The sequence below is a fragment of the Sinocyclocheilus grahami genome, unplaced genomic scaffold (genome assembly GCF_001515645.1).
Source record: "Sinocyclocheilus grahami isolate Dianchi unplaced genomic scaffold, SAMN03320097.WGS_v1.1 scaffold206.1, whole genome shotgun sequence".
NCBI classification, from domain to species: domain Eukaryota; kingdom Metazoa; phylum Chordata; class Actinopteri; order Cypriniformes; family Cyprinidae; genus Sinocyclocheilus; species Sinocyclocheilus grahami.
Window position 1 is genome coordinate 760,232 of NW_015505385.1, and position 10,637 is coordinate 770,868.

The 10,637-nt window shown below is 39.2% G+C and overlaps 1 protein-coding gene across 1 annotated transcript in view; it reads left to right on the forward strand.

The window, feature by feature from the left end:
* LOC107595657 (ubiquitin carboxyl-terminal hydrolase 22) overlaps positions 1-10,637 on the forward strand; it is a 40,098-nt gene that overhangs the window by 26,971 nt on the left and 2,490 nt on the right. The window contains exons 7-12 of the mRNA XM_016286137.1: positions 2,175-2,280; positions 4,023-4,181; positions 4,260-4,386; positions 5,941-6,032; positions 8,673-8,735; positions 8,813-8,962. Coding sequence (XP_016141623.1) covers positions 2,175-2,280; positions 4,023-4,181; positions 4,260-4,386; positions 5,941-6,032; positions 8,673-8,735; positions 8,813-8,962 — 697 coding nt within the window. The remainder of the gene's footprint in view (positions 1-2,174; positions 2,281-4,022; positions 4,182-4,259; positions 4,387-5,940; positions 6,033-8,672; positions 8,736-8,812; positions 8,963-10,637) is intronic.

Sequence of the window (10,637 nt, forward strand, 5' to 3'; positions counted from 1 at the left end):
GTGTGTGTGTGTTTGTGTGTGTGTCTCTGTGTGTGTGTGTGTCTCTGTGTGTGTGTGTGTGTGTGTGTGTGTGTGTGTGTGTGTGTGTGTGTGAGAGAGTGTGTGTCTGTCTTTGTGTGTGTGAGTAAGTGAGTGAGTGAGTGTGTGTGTGTGTGTGCTTGTCTCTGTGTGTGTGTGTGTGTGTGTGTGTGTGTGTGTGTGTGCGCGCGCGTGTGTGTGTGTGTCTGTGTGTGTGTACGTCTGTGTGTGTGTGTGTGTGTCTCTGTAAGTGAGTGAGTGTGTGTGTGTGAGTGTGTCTCTGAGTGAGTGAGTGAGTGTGTGTGTGTGAGTGTGTCTCTGAGTGAGTGAGTGAGTGTGTGTGTGTGAGTGTGTCTCTGAGTGAGTGAGTGAGTGTGTGTGTGTGAGTGTGTCTCTGAGTGAGTGAGTGAGTGTGTGTGTGTGAGTGTGTCTCTGAGTGAGTGAGTGAGTGTGTGTGTGTGAGTGTGTCTCTGAGTGAGTGAGTGAGTGTGTGTGTGTGAGTGTGTCTCTGAGTGAGTGAGTGAGTGTGTGTGTGTGAGTGTGTCTCTGAGTGAGTGAGTGAGTGTGTGTGTGTGAGTGTGTCTCTGAGTGAGTGAGTGAGTGTGTGTGTGTGAGTGTGTCTCTGAGTGAGTGAGTGAGTGTGTGTGTGTGAGTGTGTCTCTGAGTGAGTGAGTGAGTGTGTGTGTGTGAGTGTGTCTCTGAGTGAGTGAGTGAGTGTGTGTGTGTGAGTGTGTCTCTGAGTGAGTGAGTGAGTGTGTGTGTGTGAGTGTGTCTCTGAGTGAGTGAGTGAGTGTGTGTGTGTGAGTGTGTCTCTGAGTGAGTGAGTGAGTGTGTGTGTGTGAGTGTGTCTCTGAGTGAGTGAGTGAGTGTGTGTGTGTGAGTGTGTCTCTGAGTGAGTGAGTGAGTGTGTGTGTGTGAGTGTGTCTCTGAGTGAGTGAGTGAGTGTGTGTGTGTGAGTGTGTCTCTGAGTGAGTGAGTGAGTGTGTGTGTGTGAGTGTGTCTCTGAGTGAGTGAGTGAGTGTGTGTGTGTGAGTGTGTCTCTGAGTGAGTGAGTGAGTGTGTGTGTGTGAGTGTGTCTCTGAGTGAGTGAGTGAGTGTGTGTGTGTGAGTGTGTCTCTGAGTGAGTGAGTGAGTGTGTGTGTGTGAGTGTGTCTCTGAGTGAGTGAGTGAGTGTGTGTGTGTGAGTGTGTCTCTGAGTGAGTGAGTGAGTGTGTGTGTGTGAGTGTGTCTCTGAGTGAGTGAGTGAGTGTGTGTGTGTGAGTGTGTCTCTGAGTGAGTGAGTGAGTGTGTGTGTGTGAGTGTGTCTCTGAGTGAGTGAGTGAGTGTGTGTGTGTGAGTGTGTCTCTGAGTGAGTGAGTGAGTGTGTGTGTGTGAGTGTGTCTCTGAGTGAGTGAGTGAGTGTGTGTGTGTGAGTGTGTCTCTGAGTGAGTGAGTGAGTGTGTGTGTGTGAGTGTGTCTCTGAGTGAGTGAGTGAGTGTGTGTGTGTGAGTGTGTCTCTGAGTGAGTGAGTGAGTGTGTGTGTGTGAGTGTGTCTCTGAGTGAGTGAGTGAGTGTGTGTGTGTGAGTGTGTCTCTGAGTGAGTGAGTGAGTGTGTGTGTGTGAGTGTGTCTCTGAGTGAGTGAGTGAGTGTGTGTGTGTGAGTGTGTCTCTGAGTGAGTGAGTGAGTGTGTGTGTGTGAGTGTGTCTCTGAGTGAGTGAGTGAGTGTGTGTGTGTGAGTGTGTCTCTGAGTGAGTGAGTGAGTGTGTGTGTGTGAGTGTGTCTCTGAGTGAGTGAGTGAGTGTGTGTGTGTGTGTGTGTGAGAGCCGGGCCTGGTAAAGAAGACTTGCAAGCGCTGTAATAGCATGTCAGCGGTTCTCCTGTAAGAGCTGTTCATTCGTAGATTCGTGACTGTGTAGGATGAAACACTTCCTGTGAAAAACTTTAAACATTGACGGTGCGCATGTCCTGACGCAGTGAAGTCCGAGTCAAAGAGTAAAGGAATCAGACGCTCTGGAGAAGAAGAGACGGACCTCATTCTTCCTCCTGCAGTGTGAAAGTGAAGGGAGGGGTGTTTCTGCAGCAAACCGAGCGCTGCTTTCTAATCAGACCTTCTCTTTCTCTCTCTGTGTGTGTGTGTGTGTGTGTGTGTTCATATGCTGCTTCCATGTCCACTAAGGAGATGACAATGGGAAAAAAGCCAACAACCCAAACCACTGCAGCTGCATCATTGACCAAATCTTCACGGGAGGCCTGCAGTCTGACGTCACCTGCCAAGTCTGCCAGTAAGAGCCGACGCAGCGCAGATGAATCGAGCAGAGCCTATATCCGTGTCAATCCTTCGTGCATCTGTTCTCGCTTAAATGGATACATTGAATTGAATGTGTTGATGTGTTATTCTGCTAGTTTGTTTGTGAATACGGTATTTTTTTAAAGGGACAGTTCACCCAAAAATAAAAACCTCTGTCATTCACATTTTATCAGTGCTTTTTGCACACACAAATATAAGAAAAATATTTTATTTAATTTTACACAGTATTTAAATATTTAGTTTATTAGAATTGTTATAAGTAATTTTTTGCACACACAAAATAAATATAAAATTTTTTGTTAAATACTTTAGATAAATATTTTTATTTTGTGTGTGCAAAAAAGTACTGATAAAAATTCCAATAAATTACATATTTAATATTTAAATACTGTCTAAAATATTTTAATGGACAATAAATGCTTTTTTTTAAAAATATTTGTGTGCAAAAAAGTACAGAGAAAAAATTCTAATAAATTAAATATAAAAATGTTGTGTTAAATACTTTAGATAAATGTTATTTAATTTTTTAGAATTTTTTTCTTTGTACTTTTTGCACACAAATATAATATAAAAAAAACATTTATTGTCCATTAAAATATTTTACACAGTATTTAAACTTTATTTATTGGAATTTTATCAGTACTTTTTTCTCAGAAAATATTGGATAGAAAATAGATACTTAAAAAAAAATTATATTTGATTAATATTCATTTTAATTCTTTATCAGTACTTTTTGGTATTGAATAAATTAGGTATACAATCAGCGTTTAATTTTGAGGTCCACATGTGGTATCTTGGTAGGCTGCATAATTATCCTTCCTACTTTTTGAAACGGTCATCAAATCTGTGTTGCCTTATAATGCTCCCTACGTAGGCAGCTCACTAGGTTTTGGAACAGAGCCGGTGTCTGTCTCCTGTGTTCTATATGTAACTCAGTTTGAATGCCATTGAATATTCTGGAGTGTTCAGATCCTGTGTGAAATGCACAGGTCATTGATGCTCCTCAGCGCCACCCTGTGTTTAACAGAGGTATTGCACTCCGCCCATTCAGTTCCTGCTGCGTCTTGATTATTTAAGTGCCGCTGCTTCTATCAAGTAGAGTTTTAATGACTTCCACCTAATTAATTAGTGGGGTTTTTTACGGCTGTGCAGTACAAGACTGACAAGCAGATGGAAGCGCTGCTCTTTTTGCTGATTATTTGTGAGCACAAAACCAGTCATAAGTGAAGACCCTACTCAGTGCGTGTTTTGCAAGATTCCCATATTTTATTGGATTGTCCAGCTTTTAATGCATGTAGAAAACTCTTTAAAAAAAATAAGCAGCACGTAGATTTGTAGCAATAGCCAAGAATACATTGTATGGGTCAAAATTATTAAAAAAATGTTATCCCAAAAATCATTAGGATATTAAGTAAAGATCATGTTCCATGAAGATATTTTGTAAGTTTCCTACCGTAAATATATCAAAACTTAATGTTTGATTAGTAATATGCATTGCTAAGAACTTCATTTGGACAACTTTAAAGATGATTTTCTCAATATTTGGATTTTTTTGCACCCTCAGATTCCAGATTTTCAAATAGTTGTATCTCGGCCAAATATTGTCCTATCCTAATATTTATTCAGCAGATGATGCATAAATCTCAATTTTAAAAAATTGACCCTTATGACTGGTTTTGTGCTCCAGGGTCACATTTGGTGTTTTCTCGTCCGCAGTGGGGTTTCCACAACGATAGACCCGTTCTGGGACATCAGCCTGGATCTGCCGGGGTCATCCACCCCGTTCTGGCCGCTCAGCCCAGGCAGCGACGGCAGTGTGGTGAACGGAGACAGTCACCCGAGCGGAGCCACCACACTCACAGACTGCTTACGCAGGTACAGACGCACCTGCAGCCGTACAGACAGCCGTGTCCGTGTCTGCGATCGCCACTGACTCACGCTTCTGCACTGCAGGTTCACTCGACCCGAACACTTAGGAAGTAGCGCCAAGATCAAATGCAGCGGTTGCCATAGTTACCAGGAGTCCACCAAGCAGCTGACGATGAAGAGGCTTCCTATCGTGGCGTGTTTCCACCTCAAAGTGAGTGTGCATGCATTACAGTCCGTGTTACACATCCAAGTGCATTGCATATGAGCCACTTTGAAGTAGGGCTACATGACATATCAGTTAAAAGTCAATATTATTGATCATTTAAATTATATCTGATAAAATTGAGCTTATCATGTTTATATACTGAGCAATATCATATGTATTTATAATTGTGCATGCTTATTTCTCCTGTGTTTTCTCATGTTTAGATAATCTTTGCATGTTACATTTAGTTTTTAGCAAATATAAAAATGAATGGCTATTTTAATACATTGCACTGTTTTGAATCCAGAATTCACTGTTAATATTATTATTTTCACAAGTGTAATTCTAAAAGTTTATGATGATAACAATAATGGTAAATATTATAACTACTGTTATTAATATTATTAAATTTTAATCTTTATTCATGTTATTAAAATAATATTCATATATTAATATTAAATTATAAATGTATAGAAATATCACAATTCTATAATACTGCGTACTATGTAAAAACAATTATACACAGTAATTAGTTTTATTTCATAATTCACTTTTCAAATTTTTTATTTTTGTTACTATTATTATTACTGTAATATTTTATTATTTGTTTTATTCACATTAGTATATAATTGTAATATGTCTATACATCAGTTAATTAGTTATCATTTGATATTAATTATTAAATGTTGCCAAAAATAATATTATTTTTAAGTATTAAATGAGGATTAAGAAAGATAAAAATTCTGTACTACTGTGTAGTATTTAAAACAAAATTACTCAGTAATTAGTTTTGATACCAGAATTCACTTTTCACAAATTTCTTAATTATTATTATTATTATTAATTGTAATATTATTACTGTATTAATAGCTTATTTTATTATTTTTGTTTTATACACATTAGTATAAAATTGTTATATTTCTTTACATAATTTATTTATAATTAAACATTAATTATTTAATGTTGGTATTATTATTATTAAATATTAAATGAGGAGTGTTTAGAAGTATTAAAATTCAGTTTAAAGCTAAATTACTCAGTAATTGGTTTTAATGTCAGACTCCATTTTCACATTTATTTTAGGTTTTTATTATTATTTGTATTATCATTGCTGCTGCTACTACTACTGTAAAAACATATTATTTATTGTTTTACCCGGAGTAGTATGGAACGTCAATTTCAATAGACATTTCATTTATTTTTTTTGTATTAATAACAGTAATAATGGCAAAAATGTAAATACTGTTCATTTTGCCTTGAATAAAGCCATTGCTGCTGATCTGGTGTTACATCATAAATAAACAAATAAATATTATTGTCATAATTACTATTATTATTATACATTTATTGGTATTGGCCATAATATTAGAATAATTATCAGTTATATAGTCATCATCAGACAGTGTTTTTATATTGATGCATCTGTACAGTCTGGCCAAGATCTGACAAAACATTGAATATTTTTCAAAGGTAGTTGAAATATTTCCATCAGCAGGTTGAGTGTAGATCAGACGCGTCAGAAGGTCTGTGTGTTTGATTGCTCTGGTTTCTCCTGTCCAGCGGTTCGAGCATTCGGCAAAGCTCCGGCGGAAGATCACCACCTATGTGTCCTTTCCTCTAGAGCTGGACATGACGCCCTTCATGGCCTCCAGGTACGAGCCTTCACCGTGCTTACTGTAGGGATTATCATTCAAACCGAATTCGATTACCGTGATTTGAACAACTGAGGATAAATAAACCCTGTCCAGCATAAAGCAGTTTTCAGTAACAGTCTCACTTGCGCACAGCAGCAGAGACGTTTAGTTTTGTGTGAAAACACTGCGGAAAAGCTGGGAGGTTTTAAAAGAGTGCTAATGGAATGAATATACGAATGAATTAATTATATAGATGTACCTCTGAAGGTTCTGACTGTCTTCAGAAAAGATTAGATGGCGTTTGGTTTTCATCTTCGCTCCATGTGATCCTTAATAAAGTAGTGTTTTAATCGCAACGCTGAGGTTATGAGAAACCGCTGTAGTTCTGCTGCTCCAGAAGCGCCACCTGCTGTCAGAGACTGGATTTACAGAGAGTTACGTTCACATTTGTCTGGACATAAAATAGACCGAATTTGCATGCCCTGCTGTACATTTTAACCGGTTGATGAAAAACAAACTTATTTGGATTCTTCACATTAGAACAATTCAGATAAAGTATCTACAATTATTTATCGTGCAGACAAAATGCATAATTTATTAATCAATTATCATTTTGACTGAACCCTTTTCTTTATATAAAGGCTGAAATGCGAGGTTTACCATTTTATGAAACTTTTTCTAAGCTTTATTTGAACATTTCATGCATGCCATTAGATAAACCGTTTCAGTAGGGCTGCTCGATTATGACAAATCATAATCACGATTATTTTGTTCAATATTGTAATCACGATTATATAACACAATTATTAGTGGGCCATGTAACCAATTTTTTTTTTATGCAAGTCTCAAGTATGCAGCTAACAGCCTGCTATAGAAATTAAATAATCAAATGTAAAATAAAACAGCATAGTCTTCACTGTAAGAATTAAACTTGCTTTATTTCTTATGAAAGCTACAAAAGTCCTTCTGTGAAGAGCAGTGAGTGGTTTTGTTTTTGTCTTTTGTTGTTTGATTAATATTAAGCGCACAGTCGGAAGCAGGAATATAGCTGCTGTCACTTTAAGAGCCGCACGGATTCAATTCACTGTTACTCATGTATTTTCATTCTCGTCTGTTTACATTCATTTATTACATAACCGACGAAGGTTTATGTGAATAATCACTAAGCGCCGCATTTTGATGCATTTTTGCATATATTTGACGGTTTAGGCCCTAAAAGATGACTTTACAGGTCTCTGAGCGCATGCATAGAAATCCTCTTGAGGAACGGCACAAGTTCTCTTTCGCGCTTTTAAAAACATTAATAAATCTAATCAACTTTAGTAACTCAAGCACGTCCCATTTTGCAAGAGTCACGTTACATGATTTTACTGATTTACACGTGAAAATGGGCTTTTATGGAGGAGCGAAAGTCTGCTGGAAAGGGGGCGGAATAATCGTTTTATCTCGATAATTGTATTTTCATAATCGTTGGAGGCCAAAATTGAAACTTTAATTGCACAGCCCTAATTTTAAAATACAAAACTTGGTGAAATTATTTGTCAGTACTTTTCAACATTTTCAGCACATTTTAACAATACCGTACCGTAAAACGATTAGTCGCGATTAATCAATTCAAAATAAAAGTTTGCATACTGTATGTGTGTGTGTGTGTGTACTGTCTACATTTATTATGTATAAATACAGACACATGTATGTATATATTTTTTTTAAATGTATGTGTGTTTTATGTATTTTATGTAAACACTTGTATATAATTTATATTATATAGAAGTTTAAATATTTTGCATATAAATCTAACATATTTTTAATATATACATGAATGGGTGTGTTTATATTATCATTATTATAATTTTTTTTATATACATAAAAAATCTACACATTACACACACATATAGTATGTAAACAAACTTTTATTTTGAATCGATTAATCGCGACTAATCGGTTTGCAGCCCTACTGATAATTTAGGTCACTATAATCGTGATAAGAAATTTACGGTAACACTTTATTTTAGGGTCTCTTAACTAGTCGCTTGTTTGCATGCATATTACTAGAATATTAAGCATTTATTAGTACTAATTAAGCACATATTAATGCCTTATTCTACATCCCTAATCCTACTCAATACCTAAACTTAACAACTACCTTACTAACTATTAATAAACAGCAAATTAGGAGTTTATTGAGGGAAAAGTTGTAGTTAATTGTGAATAAGTGTTCCCTATTCTAAAGTGTTACCAAATTTTCATACGGTTACATCTCTAGCTCACAGTGCAGACAGTTTGCAGCCCTACTGATAATTTAGGTCACTATAATCGTGATAAGAAATTTACGGTAACACTTTATTTTAGGGTCTCTTAACTAGTCGCTTGTTTGCATGCATATTACTAGAATATTAAGCATTTATTAGTACTAATTAAGCACATATTAATGCCTTATTCTACATCCCTAATCCTACTCAATACCTAAACTTAACAACTACCTTACTAACTATTAATAAACAGCAAATTAGGAGTTTATTGAGGGAAAAGTTGTAGTTAATTGTGAATAAGTGTTCCCTATTCTAAAGTGTTACCAAATTTTCATACGGTTACATCTCTAGCTCACAGTGCAGACAGTAAGAGAATGTCTTGACGTCTGTCCTGTTTGTGTCCCAGTAAAGAGAGCCGGATGAACGGACAGTACCAGCAGCCTGTCGACTCGCTGAACAACGAAAACAAGTGAGTGAGCGTCTGCTGCATTCAGTGTGATCTGGCGTGATGATTGGTCCTGTGACGCGCCTGTGTGTCTGCTGCAGGTATTCTCTGTTTGCGGTGGTCAATCATCAGGGCACGCTGGAGAGCGGCCACTACACCACGTTCATCCGCCAGCACAAGGACCAGTGGTTTAAATGTGATGATGCCATTATCACTAAAGCCAGCATTAAAGATGTTCTGGACAGCGAGGGGTCAGTCTCTCTCTCACACACATGCACTCACACTCACACTCACACAGACACACACACTCACACAGACAGACAGACACACACACACACACACACTCTCTCTCTCTCTCTCTCTCTCTCTCTCTCTCTCTCTCTCTCTCTCTCTCTCTCTCTCTCTCTCTCTCTCTCTCTCTCTCTCTCTCTCTCTCTCTCTCTCTCTCTCTCTCTCTCTCTCTCTCTCTCTCTCTCTCTCTCTCTCTCTCTCTCTCTCTCTCTCTCTCTCTCTCTCTCTCTCTCTCTCTCTCTCTCTCTCTCTCTCTCTCTCTCTCTCTCTCTCTCTCTCTCTCTCTCTCTCTCTCTCTCTCTCTCTCTCTCTCTCTCTCTCTCTCTCTCTCTCTCTCTCTCTCTCTCTCTCTCTCTCTCTCTCTCTCTCTCTCTCTCTCTCTCTCTCTCTCTCTCTCTCTCTCTCTCTCTCTCTCTCTCTCTCTCTCTCTCTCTCTCTCTCTCTCTCTCTCTCTCTCTCTCTCTCTCTCTCTCTCTCTCTCTCTCTCTCTCTCTCTCTCTCTCTCTCTCTCTCTCTCTCTCTCTCTCTCTCTCTCTCTCTCTCTCTCTCTCTCTCTCTCTCTCTCTCTCTCTCTCTCTCTCTCTCTCTCTCTCTCTCTCTCTCTCTCTCTCTCTCTCTCTCTCTCTCTCTCTCTCTCTCTCTCTCTCTCTCTCTCTCTCTCTCTCTCTCTCTCTCTCTCTCTCTCTCTCTCTCTCTCTCTCTCTCTCTCTCTCTCTCTCTCTCTCTCTCTCTCTCTCTCTCTCTCTCTCTCTCTCTCTCTCTCTCTCTCTCTCTCTCTCTCTCTCTCTCTCTCTCTCTCTCTCTCTCTCTCTCTCTCTCTCTCTCTCTCTCTCTCTCTCTCTCTCTCTCTCTCTCTCTCTCTCTCTCTCTCTCTCTCTCTCTCTCTCTCTCTCTCTCTCTCTCTCTCTCTCTCTCTCTCTCTCTCTCTCTCTCTCTCTCTCTCTCTCTCTCTCTCTCTCTCTCTCTCTCTCTCTCTCTCTCTCTCTCTCTCTCTCTCTCTCTCTCTCTCTCTCTCTCTCTCTCTCTCTCTCTCTCTCTCTCTCTCTCTCTCTCTCTCTCTCTCTCTCTCTCTCTCTCTCTCTCTCTCTCTCTCTCTCTCTCTCTCTCTCTCTCTCTCTCTCTCTCTCTCTCTCTCTCTCTCTCTCTCTCTCTCTCTCTCTCTCTCTCTCTCTCTCTCTCTCTCTCTCTCTCTCTCTCTCTCTCTCTCTCTCTCTCTCTCTCTCTCTCTCTCTCTCTCTCTCTCTCTCTCTCTCTCTCTCTCTCTCTCTCTCTCTCTCTCTCTCTCTCTCTCTCTCTCTCTCTCTCTCTCTCTCTCTCTCTCTCTCTCTCTCTCTCTCTCTCTCTCTCTCTCTCTCTCTCTCTCTCTCTCTCTCTCTCTCTCTCTCTCTCTCTCTCTCTCTCTCTCTCTCTCTCTCTCTCTCTCTCTCTCTCTCTCTCTCTCTCTCTCTCTCACACACTCACTCACTCACTCACTCTCACACTCACTCACTCACTCAGACACATTCTCACTCACTCACTCACTCACACACACTCACTCACTCACTCACTCACTCTCTCACACTCACTCACTCACTCAGACACATTCACACTCACTCACTCTCACACACACACACACGCACACACTCTCACACACAC